Source organism: Oratosquilla oratoria, chromosome 1, assembly GCF_046742065.1.
Source record: "Oratosquilla oratoria isolate Oo_2021 chromosome 1, ASM4674206v1, whole genome shotgun sequence".
Lineage (NCBI taxonomy): Eukaryota > Metazoa > Arthropoda > Malacostraca > Stomatopoda > Squillidae > Oratosquilla > Oratosquilla oratoria.
In genome coordinates, this window is record NC_134777.1 from 67986960 (window position 1) to 68004459 (window position 17500).

The window sequence follows — 17500 nt, forward strand, 5'->3', positions numbered from 1 at the left end:
GAGTGGGAGAAAAGGAGGGAAGGGACGGAGGGAGGGAGAAAGGATAGACGGAGGGAGGGGGAAAGGAGGAACGGAGGGAGGGAGGAAGGAGGGGAAATGAGAGAGGGAGAGAAGGAGGAGGGAGAGAGGTCCCTTTCTCTCCCTCACTGTCCTTTTCCCTCTCCTTCCATGTCCTTCTCCCACCCTTATTCTCCCTCCCCTCTCCCTCACCCACCCTCTCCCTCACTCTCCCTCCCTTTCCCTCACTCTCCCTCCCTTTCCCTCACTCTCCCTCCCTTTCCCTCACTCTCCCTCCCTTTCCCTCACTCTCCCTCCCTTTCCCTCACTCTCCCTCCCTTTCCCTCACTCTCCCTCCCTTTCCCTCACTCTCCCTCCCTTTCCCTCACTCTCCCTCCCTTTCCCTCACTCTCCCTCTCCCTCCCTAATCCATTCTAACACTTTTCCTCCTATGCCATGGGCCTTGATTTTATTTAGTGGTCTCTGTTTTGGGACCAGGAGAGAGATAAATGTTAACCAGAAACCTCATCGGCAAGCTTGAAATTATGTCTGGTGATCATTGTCCTTTCGAAATATTAAGATTAGTTAATAATTTGATTGAACTAATTAACCATCTAGATAACTAATTGACCTTTGTTTTGCAGGTCGGGACTGGGCGAGGTCATGTCCAGCCTGGGTCAGCTGGACGCTGCAGCGAAGTGCCTGGCCACGGCCATCGACATCGAGGCCAAATCGTCCGTTCTGCCCTTCTCCTCCATCCCACAGTGTTTTGAGTAGGAGGCTGTTCTCGCCCTTGAAAAGGTCATCCACGATCCTTGAGGCCCAGCAGTACACTAAACATGGCTATCCCACAGTGCTCTGCATAGGAGTCGCTACATACCGCTGTCTCAGTGCTTCAAATAAGGAGCTACTACACACCGCTGTCTCACCACCTCACAGTGCCTCATGTCTCTCAACCCTGCGAGACCCCCTGCACTGCCGGCAGTGCCCATGTAGACCTCAGCTTTGCCGTCTTGGAGCATCGGTGGAACGGAGGATAATGGTACTTCGTCATGATGGTGTCGAATTCGATCCTCCCAGACAAAAGGGGGGTGACTAGTCGCTCGTTTTCCTCGTCCGCGATGATCCGCCCACCCGCCCATCAGCATTCGTCTTTAATTTGCCTACTATCAATGAGTTTACTATTACATTTAGCTACGTCTTTCTTTCTTTAACATTGCTCTACTCTGTTTAACTCTGTCGTACTGTCTGTCTTACCGAGTTTAGCTTCGCCTTCCTATCTTCCTGTTTAAAGACCCGCCTTGTTCCATCTCATTCGGTCAGACCCTGTCACAGCTTACGGAGTCTTTGATAGGCCGAACTCCTCATCTTTTATTCTAGTATGGTTACCTTGCATAATGTCTCGTTTTATGCCGCCATTGGGTTTTCAGCCCCCCTTTCCTTCCCTTTTTCCCCTCCCCCTTCTCCTCTCCTCGTTATTCCTTTCCTCCCTTTCTTTTTCTCATTCCACTTCTCCGCTACCTCACTTCATTTTTTACCTCCAAAGTTTCGTTCCATTGAGTTTTACCTGATTCTTTATTTTTCCTTTTCCTTTCCCTTTCCTCACGCTTTCCTGTCTTACCTCTCGTACTGTCACCACCCAGTTTTTTGTTTGTTTTTTCTTTCTTTGTCCCTCCTCCACTCCTTTTGCTCTTTCTTTTCTTTTATCCAGCAGAAGTCTCTTCCCTCAGTTTTATTTCTTGTTTCCTAGCTCCTTGTCTCTTTCTTTCCTCTACACTTCCCTTCCCCATTCAATCTCTTCCCTTCCCTTCCTCTCCATTCTCTTCCCCTCATCTCGCCTCCCGCTTCCTGTCCATCCGCCTCCAACTGTTTTCTTACTTTTTTTCTGTCCAATGAGTCTTTTTTCACTGTTCTTTGTCTTTTTTACGTTGATGGCGTAATAGGAAGCGTGCTGGTCTCGCATTCGCTTCGTTGTGAGTTCGAATCCCGCACTTCTCTCCGATCCCCAGCAGTGGCTATTACCTGCCCCAACAGTCCCAAAAGCGCGTAATAGGGGAAAGGTGACGGCTTCGACCGCACCTACTCAGCGTCTCCTGTCGTAGGTGCCTCACCGTCTTCTATGTCTTTTTACACCCAGAGTTTGTCACTTCCTATTACGATAGACCTACTCTCTCTCCACTTCCCCCTAATTTTCCTCCTCCTTTTCCCCCTCCTCCCCTACCCCTTCCTCCTGGTCTTCCTTCCCTCCTCTTCGTACCTCCACCTCTTTTTCTCCTACCTTCCCCCTCCTCCCCTACTCCTTCCTCCTGTTCTTTCTTCCCTTCTCTTCATACATCCGCCGCCTCCTCTTCTACCTTCCCCCTCCTTCCCATCCTCCCATTCCTTCTCCTCCTCCTCCTCCCCATCTTCCTCCTCTCACCCCTCCTCCCTCCCCTCTCCCTTTTACCTTATACCCTCGCAGACCATCCATCCCCTCCCTCCTCCCCCACTACCCCAGTGTTCCTCATTTCCCCGTCACTGCGTCCGCATTTCCCTTCATTTCCTCCCTTCCCGGCTCGGAAGATCATCTCACGCTCATTGCCGGTGATTCGCATTCAGCGCCGGTCCGACTTGAACGTCAGGACGGATTCACCCCCCCCCCCCTCGCTCGTCGGACCTGACGTCGCCTCCAGCCCCTTCCGGGCCGACCCCGGTAGCTGTCTCCATGACTTCATAACGTCGTGACGTCACTTTTCTTTAGGGTGTATGACATCATAGAAATGTGATTTCAGGGGTATGAAAAGTGTATATGTACGACAAAGCATTTTTTTTTTTTTGTACAGTCGCCAGAAGTGTACCAGCTAAACCTATTTCTCAAAGAAAGACGCGATTATGACAAGCGTGCGCGTGCTCGCGCGAGTGACGACATTTCGTCCGGGGCTCTGCTTGTTACAGTCACCAGCCGGGGAGGAAAATTCGATGCTTTGCTCTCATAGAACTTGTTTATCAAGAGGTTTGGTCCCCCCCCCACCCTCCTTCAATACATTGACGACTCTTTATTTGTAAGTGTGCCTGTGAAAGCGTTTGCGTCATATAGGGAGAGGGGAAGGGAACGCCAGATGTTGTATAGATGGAATGTGCCTGTTGCCAGTCAACATTTACAACTGTCGGACCTCAGTAGCCCTTGCCCCGTCTCAACCCTCTCCTCCTCCTCCTACTTCATCCATTTGTATTCTCCATAGTCCTCATCATCCTCATCCTCCACCTCCTCTTCCTCCCCCACGTCCTCCTCCTCCACCTTCTCCTCCTCCGCCTCCACCTTCTTTCTTTTCCACGTCGTCCTTCTCCACCTTCTCCTCCACCTCTTCCTCCTCCACCTCTTCCCCCTCCACCTTCTCCCCCTCCTCCTCTTTCTTTTCCACGTCGCCCTCCTCCTCCTCCTCTTTCTTTTCCACGTCGCCCTCCTCCTCCTCCTCCTTCTCCACTTCCACCTTCTCCTCCTCCTCCTTCTCCACTTCCACCTTCTCCTCCTCCTCCTTCCTATGCATCTTTCTTCTCTTCAACCTTCTCTATCTTCTCCGTATTCAACCACCTTACCATCATTCCAAACCTATTCCAGCAGCTCCTACCCTCCCCCCACTTCTTTCCCTCCTGTCCCTCTTCCTCTTCTTCCCTTCACCCCTTCGTTCTTCTTCCTGCTCTTCTTCCTCTTCCTTTATCAATGATGACAATTATTGTCGCCTTGCGTTCCAATGACTGGGAACCCGGGTCTCTGACCTTCGGGCCCATCCCGTGATCTTTTCTTAACTTGGGACTGCTTAGTATTGTTGTGGGATAGTGTCCATGTCTCAAGCATCTAGTAGTAAGAGGGGTAGAGAAGCCACCTCCACTTATGTGAAGATGGAGGAAATGTAAAGTTAATAGAAGAAGCGCTTGGGCCCCGGCCGAAGACCGCACGTCAGCCCTTCGAGGCTGCACCTCGAGGCGGGTTTTGAAGACGACCAAAGGGGAGGTTATTCGCTCCCATGTCCTTCTTGAAGGAACACCTCTCCTCATTCAGCTTCTCTAATTTCATCGTCATCGTTCAGTATTTCCTTAGTTCATGCATCTAAATCCTTGATTACCTCCATCCCAGCGCACTCCCTTATCCTACTCCCCCCCCCCTCGACCCCATCCTACTCCTTACATCCCTACTCCCTCATATCTATTGGAATGGTCTTATATTTCTCCCTCCACGTCGTGTTCGGAAATCTGAGCGTCTGTGTTTTTTCCTCGGCAGATATAATGTTTGTGGCTCAGCAATCGATATATTTCCTTCTCTAGTATTTGGACCATAATACGAGATACTTCGTTGTCTGAAAAAATCTTCAAAATAACTCAGCAACGACACCATTTTTTTCTTTTTTCTTATTTTCTTAATCGTAACTGCTAATGTACAATTCCAGACACCTGAATATGAGGTGTCAAAACCTCGCAATTATATCTTTAGTTACTACATTAATCAACATTTCATTAAAAATACCACTTATTACAAGCGAACTAATGTACATAGACATAAATAAGTATTCATCAACGAAAGTTATATTTGCAAAGTGTCCATAGGCGTCCAGAAACAGAGGGGCATCCTCGCCACTTTTACTGGTTTCGAGTTAAGCATGCATATATATATTATATATATATATATATACACACACACACAAACACACGAGGCTTACGCCTTTCAGGATCCGTGCTCAACTCTAAACCAGTAAGAATGACGGGGATGCCCCTCTGTTTCAGGTCGCCTCTTTCGTAGGTCATGTTCAGGTGTTCCCAGTTGTGTACCTCTTCCTCCTCCAACACTCCTTTGCTCCTCCAGACTGTTCTCACTCAAACACTCTCGATATCCCTCAAGGGAACTTTAACCTTCCAGAGCTCACGAAGACATGTGAAAACCGACTAAAAAACCAATGATGTTAGCCATTATAAAATCTCTAAAGGGAACGCTGAACCTTGATGGATTAACCTCCCTGACTATGATGACGTTACTTGACCTGAATGGAATCGTGTGGCGTTCAAAATAAAATATGTGAAGTACTAAAGGGTTTAGGTGCCATCTTATGGACCATTTGGTCTCCTGGCTTGTTCTTTCATGGATTTTCCCGTACATCATTTTCGTCCACCTAGCGTCCGTATGTATATATTTTTTTTTCTTTTATTATTATTCATTTTCTTTTATGCGGGTGTGCACTGGGGGGGAGTCTCGCCGAAAAGCTGTCTGCACTTTGTCCAGATCAACTTTGTGAAGACTTTCTGCTCTATTGTTGTTGTTGACTAGTCTTTTATTCTCTCCTCCATTTATCTTCATGTCTGCAGTGAACTGAGAATGTTAATCAGTCTTCTGAATGTTTGTCTTAACCCTCTTCATGGTCAGAAACTATGATAGCGTTGCATTCTCTTCATCACGGGTGTGTACTTTATGGACTTCTACTCTGGTTAATGCCGGATTTTTCAGGTCCAGCAGTCAGTTGCCCCGGGTCTCTGATGCAGAAGAAGATCCCGGCCCCAAAGAAACCGGCTACGATCACTTAGTCCATAAGCCGCTACTTGTTCCGGAGACCAGGTACCTGCTCCTCGGGGCCGAGTGGAGGTGCGAGTTTTGATTGGTAGACGTCAATGAGGTTTCAGAGTAAAGGCGTTATCACACTGGGCTATTTTTCCTCCAACTGTTGGAGTAGATTTGCAGCCCACGGCTTTCAGAAAGGAGTCTGATATGCCGGAGGAAAACAATTTTCCTCCAGTGTATCAAACGACATTTTATGTATTTTTGTTGAGAAAGCAAAATAATTTCCCTTAGTTATTTTACGGCGGAGGTTGGAGGAAAAATAGCCCAATGTGACAACCCCTTTAAGGTGAACGGACCGCACCCGCCTTCCGCCTTCCATACGCCAAACACACAAAACGTTTGGTTATTTCTCATTATAATTAAAAAGAAATGAGGAACGATCAGGAACCGTTGCACCTTGTGTGTGAACGCCTCCAGTGACTTAACTGAACCGCTAATGTGAACAGGGCCTTACCATACGGGTTTGGACACCCAGGGCAAGTGGCAGTCACAGGTAGTCGTTGGAGATCGAACGCGGCCTATGTGGTCAGGAGGCGAGATCGAGGGCCGTTGCTGAAGTCTGGAATGCCCTCTCGGGATTCTCTCTCTCTATTCGTGTCACCTTGGTTTCAGTGCCATTAGCTACCAGTGCATGCAAACATACGAGGTAAAGATTCTTTCGCACACTCCCTCTTTCTCACACTCTCTACCTCCCTCTTTCTCACATTCTAACCTCTCTCTACCTCTCTACGGCGGGTGGAGAGGCACCGTCGTGGGCGAGCGCGAAGTTGCTATCGGGAGCCACCGGAAGCCCTCTGACATCGCCGCGTCGCGGTTCGAAGGCAGCGACCGCCCCACAAGACTCCTCACCCCGCAGACGGACTGTGTTGTATAATCCCCTTTGTAGACCCGAGTAAGTGAATCTAGAAGATGTTTCCTGCAGCAGCAAGGCCCGAGTGGGCGAATCAAAGTGAAATCGCCGGCTGCAGCAAGACCCAAGTAGGCGAATCTAGGCCTTCGTTGCACCAGAAAGGCCATGTTGTCAAATTATATTGTTGATACCACTAAGAATTATTTATGTACTCCCTGTTGATGTATATATATATATCATAAATCATCTGTATATCTTCAAATGTGCGCTGGCTCTTCAGCCTGTGCAATGTGATTTTGTGAATATATATGTGGGTTATTCACTCTTGTTAATCCTATAGTTATTTGAGGATGTCGTGCTGGGTAAGAATTGATTATGATTTTATTTATGATGGACAACCATCCCAGACACTATTAAGATAATTGAATAAAAAATAATAATTGTATATAGTCTATCGTAGTTTGTTGGCCCAGTGGATTCTTTTCTTTTTATGGACAAAACCTTTACATTTCTCTCCCTGTGGGTATTTCAATTTGGCGAAAGGTGTTTTCCCGCCAAAAGAGAAGAAGTTGATGGTGCCACGTCAATACCCGAAGCAGAAACTCACTTTGGATACGGCACGTCTTCAGCACCATTCTCCCTTTACCCACTTCCTCGCACCCCTTCCTTCTCTCACCCCCCTTCCTTCTCTCACCCCCCTTCGTTCTCTCACCCCCCTTCGTTCTCTCGCCCCTACCTTCGTGCTCTCAACCCCACTTCGTGCTCTCAACCCCCCTTCGTTCTCTCGCCCCTACCTTCGTGCTCTCAACCCCACTTCGTGCTCTCAACCCCCCTTTGTTCTCTCTCCCCTTCATTCTCTCAGCCCCCTTCGTTCTCACACACCCCCATCGTTCTCTTTCTCTTTCCCCCCTCTCTCTTTTCCTCTTTCCCTGTCCCTGTTCAGTGGAGCCTTCTGCCAGACTGGGCGAGCACCCGAAGTCCCTCTTCTCTCCCCACCCCCCCGCGGGCGGCGGCGGCGGTGCCATTTGCCAAAGTATGAAAATTCCTTGGAAGACGTGGTCCTGGGCCTTTAGGGGGGTGTCTATGAACGTTGTCTCCGTTGATGTAGTGCCAAAGTTAAGCTTATATGCCGACGAATTCTATATAAATACTATTATTCCATGAAATATTTTCAAGGAGTTTTAATTTCAAGTCTTTTAGTTACTTTGTGTGTGTGTGTGTGTGTGTGTGTGTGTGTATGTATGCATGTGTGTGTGTGTGTGTGTGTGTAACAGATTAGAGGATAAAATTAGACTGAAGCATGTTGAGGAGATTATCAGACATGTGACAGCCACTGACTGATTCGTGCGTGGCAATCTGTGGTCTGCACGTTGCCTCGTTTCCGACTGCCAATCACATGATGGCAAGAAGTTTGGCTACAGCGCGTTTTTTTTTTTTTTTTTTGGGGGGGGACACTGAAATCCAAATTTTCGTAGAGTCGATAGTTCCTTTCGCAGAAATAAAAAGAACGATTTTTTCTTAAGCTAACTGGAAGATCCATGACACATTCTTTAAAGATAATGTACACTTTAAATCGGTGATCATCAATCTATATGGAAAATGACCATACTCACACAGGGAGGGGGCCATATGATATTATTTAGGGTGTAACGAAAGAATTTCACAAAAAAAAAAGTGAACACAACTACGGACATTCACGAATATGGTCTGCTGTTTCACGATAAACTACCTAAAGGAGTTATCACACTGGTCTATTTTTCCTCCGACTGTTGAAGTAGATTTGCAGCCCGCAGCTTTCGGGAAGGAATCTATTTTACTGGAGGAAAATAATTTTCCTCCAGCATATCATAAGACATTCTATGTAAATTGTCGAGAAAACAAAATAGATTACCATAGTGATTTTACGGCGGAAAAAGTTCCAGAGATCAGTTGGAGGGTGGAGGAAAAATTGCCCAGTGTGATAGATAACACATTAAAGGAGACTAAGAAAATTGGCAACCACATCTCAAGTTGAAAGCACATCTTTAGTCAGGTATCTGAGACGAGACAGGGTCATGATGATTATCTTTGAAACCATAAACTTATTACATTTATGTGCCACATAAGAAACTAGACTAAACTTTGACCATGGATATGCAAGTCATTATTAAGACGAAAATAATGTCACTGGTAACATTTTACTCTAATAATGAATTTTGTGTAGGAGAAAAGTAGATTTAATTCCAATGTGTGTGTGTGTGTGTATGTGTGTGGTATTACTTATGAATTCCTCTCACGTCTCACAAAACGTCGATACTATTTTTTGATTATGTAAAGCTTTTGTACAGAATATTAATTTTCGTGTTTTATTATTTTGTTTCCATATGCTGGGAGGAAAGACTAACTTTGTCACCCGATAGTGTAAACTGATCTCTGAAACTTCAGAAACACAATGTATACATGGCATAATTGTGTGTGTGTGTGTGTGTGTGTCGCAGATGACCTGGCGCTATGGTGGCATGGTAAGTATTGGTAAAACACGTGTTTGTAATGGTGCATCTTATCCTATCAAAAACACCGCTGTCCGGTCTCCGGTCGACCGGGAAGAATATCCAACTTCGGAGATTAGAATTCCTCGAACTGGAGAGGAGCCAGACGAGCTCTGCGTTGTGTCCCGTGGGCCCCGCTACATGGAGGTCCCCTTCCAACAGCTTTGCCGCGACCTCGTGATAATTCTAGATTTCATTCTGGCAAATACCAGACGATTCTGTTCACCTGAGGTGCGGGCTTGGATTTGAACAGGGTCTCATCCGATCGAGACCAAAGTCTGCCCCATTTCAGCTGAAAAGAATAGTCTGAAGGGGTTATCATACTGGGCTTCCATGGGCTTCAGCGTCGACCGTTGAGAATTCGTTTGAGTAAAAACTACTTCGGTTACACTATTCTAATTTTCAAATTTCCAAATATCAAATTATCTTTCCCACATATATAGTAAACCTGAATGATGAACTAAAAGATTGTAAGCCTATACGAATGTTAGACATGATGTTGAAATGTTACTAGAGAAGTCTAAATGTCTATAACCCAAGTCATATTCTAGTTATTCAAATGGAGGTTGAAGGTAGGATGTCGGAGGAAAAGTAGCCCAGTTTGATAACCCCCTCGCTCAGGAGGAAAGGGTAAGCTTGTCCATACCACGGGGAAGTTGTAGTCTTTCCGACCGCCGTGGTGAACATTAAGTTCCGATATTGGGACCCCCTAGCTGATTGCGCCCCCGCGGAGAGGGCAAGTCTTTGCGGTACAATGGGGTTCGCATGCTTGCCGGCCACCTTCGGGAAGAATTAGCAGGACCTCACAGTATTTGGGCCCCCGAGGTGATTATGAAATAGTTATAGGGCGACTGAAATGCATTTTGACCACGTGGTTTCCACATTCGGTTCTATACAAAAACTTAGATGAATTATACAAAATATGTTGATTTTAGATATATCAGTCCAAAGTCGTATGTAATATCAAATAAAGGAAGACATCTTATTTTTTCTTTTATTAAAACATTCCTTTGTGAGTACGAGGTAATCATCATGTGAATAAAAACTCCTGGCAGCAACTAGAATAAAGCTGGTTTCACTCAAACAAGCAAGAGAGCTATAGAACTTAAAGGAGCTTTGAAATGCACGAAAAAAAAAAAATCGCCAAACGATATCCAGCATGAAGTGTGCAAGGTAAGTGTTGCCGGAAGTAGATGACTTACTCTGTAGTTATAAATTACAGATAAGAGCACTGACAAACTAGGGCCATAGTCTTGGACCAACTCTCATGACCTGGGTAGAACCGATCTTATAACAATGGTTCATATTCACACCTTCACTTTGGTTCCCCCTTTCTCTCATACTACATCTCATTTCAGTATACCTCTCACTATACAAAAATCCGTGTTTCTACATTTCTCTACAACTATGTCTCCGACCATTTTCCCCGCTTTTGGGTGGCAGAGATGCCCATGCCTCCATGCCCAGTTCCCCTGCCCATGCCTCCTGAGCCACGATACAAGCCCTAATCAATTTCCCTCAAAAATGCTTAGTGGCAATAGCCCCCTTTTGTACACGACTATCAATTCATTTTCTTACAGATTTCTCTTCTCCTCCCACAAAAACCGATCCCGTGCGAACTGATGGTCTGGTCTATAGTCCTCCAAGCTTTGTCCAGCGCACTGAGACGCTAAGATCATACGACGCGGGACGACGAGCCGACGGAGCAGCGCCTATGAGCAGGACTTCGCGGAATCAAAGCAGCGGCCCTGAAGGGACATACCAGTTGCTCTCGACTCCATACAAAGTCCTGGAGAAATACTACAGCTAATTAGGGCCTATATGACACCACTGGATATGGAGTAGTAGGCCCTACAGAGACCAACGCTCACACGTCCCAAGACGGTTAAAGTCGAGGAGATCCTCGTGGTTCGTCTTCAATAGAGAACGGTCATTTGCTCTTGGTTCTAGAGGAGCTCCCAGAGGAAAGGCTACCAGTGTGAGGTACCTCCCGACGTCCCTGTTCACGGAGTAGCAAGTCTTACAAACACCGAAAATCACTTGTGAAATGATGGTCAACGTCGGTGAGACCGCTGACCTCACGTGTGACGGCGTAGTCGGTCTTCAAGGACCAGTGATCACACGTGGCAAGATGGTTAGCGTCAATGAGGTCTTCGTAATACCTCTTCAAGAGAGAGGAACTGATGTCCCCCACGAGGGTACGCGTCGGTCATCCCGGTGATTGTAAAGTCAGAAATAATTTTTTACCTGCATTCAACACGTGCTTTATTTTTTTTTTTTTTCTGTAATGCAATGGCCACATGGTTCACTACCTTGCGATCACACCCATCTATGGGGAAGGTTTCAGGAATAGATTAGGAGGAAAAAAATCAAGAGCTGGCGTCCCGTAGGCAGTTCGCCGGTATACAACATCGCTCTGGCACCTCCTTCGACGGTGCTGGTGCTGCAACAGCCTTGCTGTTCCTTTGAATTCATCGGTGACGTGGAAGGGGGACAGGGGTCCTGCAGCCTGGGTGGTTGCTGGGCCTTCATGTCGCCTCGCCCAGGCGCAACATCCATGGTCGATATCAAACGACGGAGACCATTACATTACGCTGAAGTATTTTGTGTAAACCACTCGGATAAAAACCTAATAAATTTTGGACTCTTATTTTCCAATATATTCCTTTTGTGATCTACAAAACTGATCTTCAGAGAGCATTGTAGACTGATGTTCAAATTTTAAACATCCTAAATGATGGATTATTTTCCTGCACTGTCCTTTATTGAGTCAAATCTCCAAAACGATGCAGTGCTCAGGACTAAGACCTAAAGAACAAATAAAATAAAAAATACACCAGGAGGCACATAGCCGAAGCTGTCCCAGTGTGTTCGGATAGCCGGGGTAAGTGGCGTTCACCGATAACTCCTCGGGAGTCAAATCGATGTAGTGAAAAACGGTACAAGTATGTGTATGTGTGTGTTATTACGAGACGGGAGCTTCAGGCGAGTTATGAAAATGAAGTCAGCTGATATGACACTCGTAAACAACACAACTGAAGTTCCAAAACTTCGCCTGGTAACAATAAGATTGGATGAATTTCTTTTGAATGATTAAACGCACGGTTGGTTTTCCTACTGTGATTAAAATAACGAATGAACCTAACACAACTTTGCCAAAGAGTAGGCCAACGAATGGTCTATTTGAACAACCAGACATCCGTGAGTTATTCAGTTTCAACTCGAACAACATGAACTTAATATGTAATATTCACGACATAGAATGGCAAGAATATACAAAATATATGTGGATGTGCAAAAATTGACAATCAAAGCGACAGAAATACTTACAAAAATAGGGGGTGGGGGTCCTCCTTACAAGCCGCAGCTGATTAACCTCCACAGGCGGAATGCACAATCTCAGATGTTCGCCTCCTCGCGCCCGGAGACGACACGACGACCTCGCCTCGCCGACCAATGAGAATGCGGAGTGTCGTGACGTTACCCGTGGTGGTCCTGGATGGAAACGACCAATTACCTACTACGATACTTCAAATGTGCGAGCGAGCAGTCCAAGTATGCGAAATGACAACTAGGCAATTTTACTAGTGCGGGACATATGTAACAGTGTGTGAGAGATTCATCACGGTCCTGGATCACGTGCTGACGTCGTGATCGACATTTATTACTCTTGGATGAGAGCAGAGCCCTTACATGCCTAAGTGCCACCCCGGGGCAAAGTTCTCCTTCCCTCCATCTCCACCGTTCCTCACTGCCTATTACAGCCGTTGGCTTGCGAAATAATTAAACCGATTTAAATTGTAATTTGATGTCCCTATTGCAGAGAGGACATGGGAAAATAGTTCATATGTAGTTGATTCTCACGCAAAATTTGTATATTACGATAAAATATTCAGGGCTCCTCAAACATTTTTTTTATCATAATTATTTTGTCAGCATCGTGGGCGGCATGTCCAACCTAGAATTGCCGACACCTTAAATGTGCCGCCCCAGGGCATTGCCCCCCGCCCCCACGTGAAGGCCCTGGCTGAGAGCTCAGAGCTCGTATGTGGCCCGATCTGTAGGTAATACTGTGTTTAAAGTGATGTGTGAACGGGGTATTTGGTTGTCGAACACGTTGTTCGACAACCAAATACCCCGTTCACACATCACTTTAAACACGTGTCTGTCGAACCGCGTTCGACGAACCGTTAGACCGTGTAAATCCCCTCTTACACACGCGCACGAACCCAGCTCCTTGCCCACCAGAGTCGTAGTACCGGCTTGCAGTGCAGCGATGCTGACATTTTCTCAGCCCTGGGCGGGATTCGATCTCGGATCGTCTTATTAGTGGGCAAGAACGGTACCCTTACACCCACGACCCGGGGCGTGTGATTCATCATAGTCTTGGATCACATACTGGACTCGTGATCAACAGCAATTATCCTCACAAAGCAGACCTCAGAGCTCATATAGGTCAAATATGTGAAAAATACTGAGATTTTACACTTACACACACACCCGCACACATACACGGCTCGATGGTGTAGTGGTACTGCGTTCAACCACTAATTCAGCTTAGTTCGAGTCCCGCTCAGTACTAAAAAACTCAGCATCGCACTGGAAGCCGGCATTCCAACTCTGGTAGGCAAAGAGTTGTGTATGTGTATGTGTGTGTGAATGTGTGTGTACGTGTGTAAACTCAATTAGTATAGAATTTGACACTTACATCATCCACACAGCATCAGGATTATGAAGATGATGATGATGATATGGTTTAACGTCACAAACTCCTCCCTATAGGAAAGCTAGGACGGTGTCACAGAGGACTTTGTAGCTTGGAATTTAATGAACCGCCCTTGGTCCAACTTCGCCGGTGGCAGGATTCGAACCGCCATACCCTCGACCATCGCCGCAAGTAACGACGCCCTAACCAGCTCAGCCAGCGAGTTTCCTTAAAAAGCAACAGCATCTGATGGTCCCAGGCGGTCACCCATCCAAGTACTAACCAGATCCAACGCTGCTTTACTTCCCTGGTTGGACGAGAAGCGGTGTGTTTAGAGTGGTATGACCGTTGGCATGAAGTTTGTTGTTTGGGATATGTCAATAGAGTAAAGTATATTATGATACTATAAATTGCAGAAATGATCTTTCATCCACGAGGAGCTAAGATAATGGGGAAACAAGAGGGTGACGGATGGGAATGGAATGGGTAGGGGTGGGTACATGCCTTGTCTAGCGACCTTCCTTATAATAGGGAAGAACCTCTTTAGTGTATATATAGATAGCAATTACACGAACCTCAAGTAGGTAAAACAATAGCAAAGACACTATCCTCAATCAAATCTAGCCACCCCTAAAATCTACTACTAATTCATAGCCACTACCAGACTTTACACCATATTCCTTCCAAGACAACAACTACACAAGCGAAATGCTACACTTCCGTCTCCTACTGTACTACAATTCCTCCAGGGAATAACAGACAAAATGACATCTACATCTGACCGCGGCATCTTTTACATTATACTTCCTCAAACGAATATGAAAGGCAGGGACCCTCCTAACCGGCTGGAGAAAAGTCATCGTCATCATTATCACCACCACCACCACCACCACCATCACCTATTCCCAAACCAGGAATAGATAAAAACTCCCGAAATAACTATCGCCCAATCGCACTCGCAAAATGCCTCGACAGACTACGAGAATAGAATTGTTTTACTCCTACTCTCATTACAACTGGAATTCCATCCTCTCGTATTACCCCTTCCAACAAACTTCAGAGCCTCAGCATTACAAACATCCTATTACAAACAAACGACAATCCGAACTGCATTCGCCAATAAATAACACGTCTATGCTGCATAAATGTATTTGGAAAAAGTATTTAACTGTATGGAAACGATGTATTGTATGCAAAGTTCATCTCAAAGAATTCTGGAGAATTTTGCCCACTTACATAATCCAGTTCCTAACCCACAGAAAATTCAGAACACGCGTAAGAACCCTATCCTTGCCATATATCCAACAAGGCGTTCTCCAAGGAAGTGTCCTCAGTATTCTATAGCAATCGGTGACAAAACTACACAAATCCCCCCCAAAATAACACCCAGCTAATATGTGGACGTCATAGCTTTATTCTGCATCAAAACTTACCCTGCTTATATCAACCATATTTTGCAAAATCCGTAACCCGAGTAGATTAAAGATGGTGGCACAATAGGCTAGCGTGCTATTTGCTTTTGTTACATCGTATGAGTAGAAACGACTTCGGTTACAATATTCTAGATTTCCGTAAAAGCATTTCAACAATGCGTCTAACATTCTCTTCGTTCGTCACTCAGCTTCTCACTATACTCGTATGACGAAAGAGTAATTTGATATTTGGAAATCAGAAAAACAAAAAATCGTAACCGAAATCTTTCCTACTCAAACTAAGTAGTAAAAGCAAGTAGCATGCTAGCAAAAATGCCTAGTGTGCCGCCACCTTAATGGGCCAAAGACCGTGGGTTCCACCTCATCTTTCAATCAATCACCATGCACACTTTGTAGACAACACTGTTGCAAAGGTACTACATCAACATAACTAGGAAACACAATCCTTCCAATGGTAGAACAGACCCGATTTCTGCGCCTGATCTTCGACAATAGACTCACCTGGACTCGCCACCTTAAACATAAGTAACCTGCCTCCGAGCTTGTGATATCCTAAAACATGCTATCCTACACAAGTGTTTGTGTGAGGGGGGCGGGGCAGACAGATAATCACTCTGGGACCTATGCCAGCCCCTCGTACAGAACAAATATGACAACGGATGCCAAGCCTAGTTCTTCACACTACAGCAGTGGTTCCTAAACTATCTTATCTGACGCCCCCTTTTTGCTTCCAGTAGACCCGCACGCCTCCACTCCCTCTTTTGTTCATGGGAAATGATTCTTGCATTTATTTCTTAGCATTGTTCAGGAAAACAGATTTCTGTTTGTATTAAATTTTAATAATGAAAACCACTCAAACAAGTAATAGTACATTACAGAGACATTTTTCTAAGTAACTATAAACGAAACATTTGGTTCAAAGGGAGCGAAAAAAAGTTTGAACATTAGCAAATTGTGGTTGGTATCGGTGACATGTCCAAAACGTGTAAGGAGAACTAGCTTAATAGAAAACGGGTTGGAGTGACTGCTATAATTATATTTTGCATGTATAATGGCAGATATTTGTTCTTTGAGTGATTCTATTATTCTAATTAAACAAATATTTTTGAGCAGATGACTTCATGTCTCCCCTTGTATCCTCCTCACGCCTCCCTAGGGGGGCGCCCCCCCTAGTTTGGGAACCACTGCACACCTTATACGCTCCCTCGACCTACAACTCGGCACATGTGTCTTTTGTAACACTCATTTACAAAGCTTCACATTCCCACCTCACAAATGGCAACTTAATGACAGGAAATGACACTCCCACCAACCAATGTGAAACTCCCTTCACAATACCACACATACTACTAGAACATCTGATTTACATAACTCCGCAAAGACCACCTCTATCATCTACCCTCTCAAACAACAGTGACACTACACCAAATCCTGGACAACAAAATACTAGTACGATGGCGCCGCAAGATTGTCCACAAGGATAGAAGCGCTGGGAAAACTACAATCCATAACAACTAACCAAACACTAAAAAGCTTGTACGCAGAAAGTGGACTCCACCCCCCGGACACCTATCATTCCTTGACATCACTAAAATATCTCTACCAAATCAATATTACCTCATACAAACAAACCTCCAACATCATTGAAGCTTTAATAACCCATCACAGATTTGATAAATACCTACATAATGCTCATTCATATCACAAGAGAATGCCAGACATTTGCAGACGTGTGGACTCTGAACTACCTAGGATGGACCACCCGCGTGCGCGGGATCGGTTTTTGTGGGAGGGAAGAGAAGTCAGTAGGAAAATTAATGATAGTCGTGTAAAAAATGGGGCTTGTATCGTGGCTCAGGGGGCATGTGGCAGGAGACTTGGACATAGGTTTACATCTATATCAACCATTCGCCACTTACATCGACTCCACAACGACCATTCTTTAGAAGATGATCACAACCCACCCAAACGACGGTGAAATACGACGACATAATGTAACCCGCCATGTTTTCGCCATCACGAGACATCTCGAATCAACACCACATTCAAAAACAAAGACCCTAACAGACACTTGGAACCAGAGAAACTTTGTATATGCACAATAATAAACCTAAATTCTTACGACTTTCTCCAGAGAGAAACCTCCCATCATTCAGCAGATTACCACCAACCAGCTCCAATCCTTCGACGCGCTAATTGGGTGAACCAGTCTCACTATAATTAGGTATAGACGCACTCACCAGTCTTGCCACTGCAATGTACGCATTCACCACATATAAGTGAGTCTGCTGGAAACCTGGCTCTATTAACCTGAAGATGATCTGCTGTAGACTGAAATACGTTTGGAGAGTTCGACAAAGATTTTGGAATTCTCCAACAGCTGAACAAAGAAAATCGCTTTCT

At 45.5% G+C, this 17500-nt stretch overlaps 1 protein-coding gene, 2 long non-coding RNA genes and 1 pseudogene across 4 annotated transcripts in view; 1 reads left to right on the plus strand and 3 right to left on the minus strand.

Annotated features, from left to right (window-relative positions):
• Ttc7 (tetratricopeptide repeat domain 7) overlaps positions 1-3424 on the plus strand; it is a 512658-nt gene extending 509234 nt beyond the window's left edge. For both annotated transcript variants that reach the window (XM_076200670.1, XM_076200754.1), the window contains exon 17: positions 642-3424. In XM_076200670.1, coding sequence (XP_076056785.1) covers positions 642-774 — 133 coding nt within the window. In that variant the 3' untranslated portion in view covers positions 775-3424. The remainder of the gene's footprint in view (positions 1-641) is intronic.
• Positions 1-15749, minus strand: part of LOC143034736 (uncharacterized) — a 47199-nt gene extending 31450 nt beyond the window's left edge. The window contains exons 1-2 of the long non-coding RNA XR_012967274.1: positions 15599-15749; positions 12290-12454 (exon numbers count right to left, since the gene is read on the minus strand). This is a non-coding gene — a long non-coding RNA (uncharacterized LOC143034736). The remainder of the gene's footprint in view (positions 1-12289; positions 12455-15598) is intronic.
• Positions 3497-9938, minus strand: LOC143034785 (uncharacterized). Its single transcript, XR_012967275.1, has 2 exons — positions 7226-9938; positions 3497-7167 (listed from the first exon to the last, which is right to left on the minus strand). It is a non-coding gene; the product is annotated as an uncharacterized LOC143034785 (long non-coding RNA).
• On the minus strand, positions 13899-14017 carry LOC143033149 (5S ribosomal RNA; annotated as a pseudogene).
• Positions 15750-17500: the final 1751 nt, after the last annotated feature.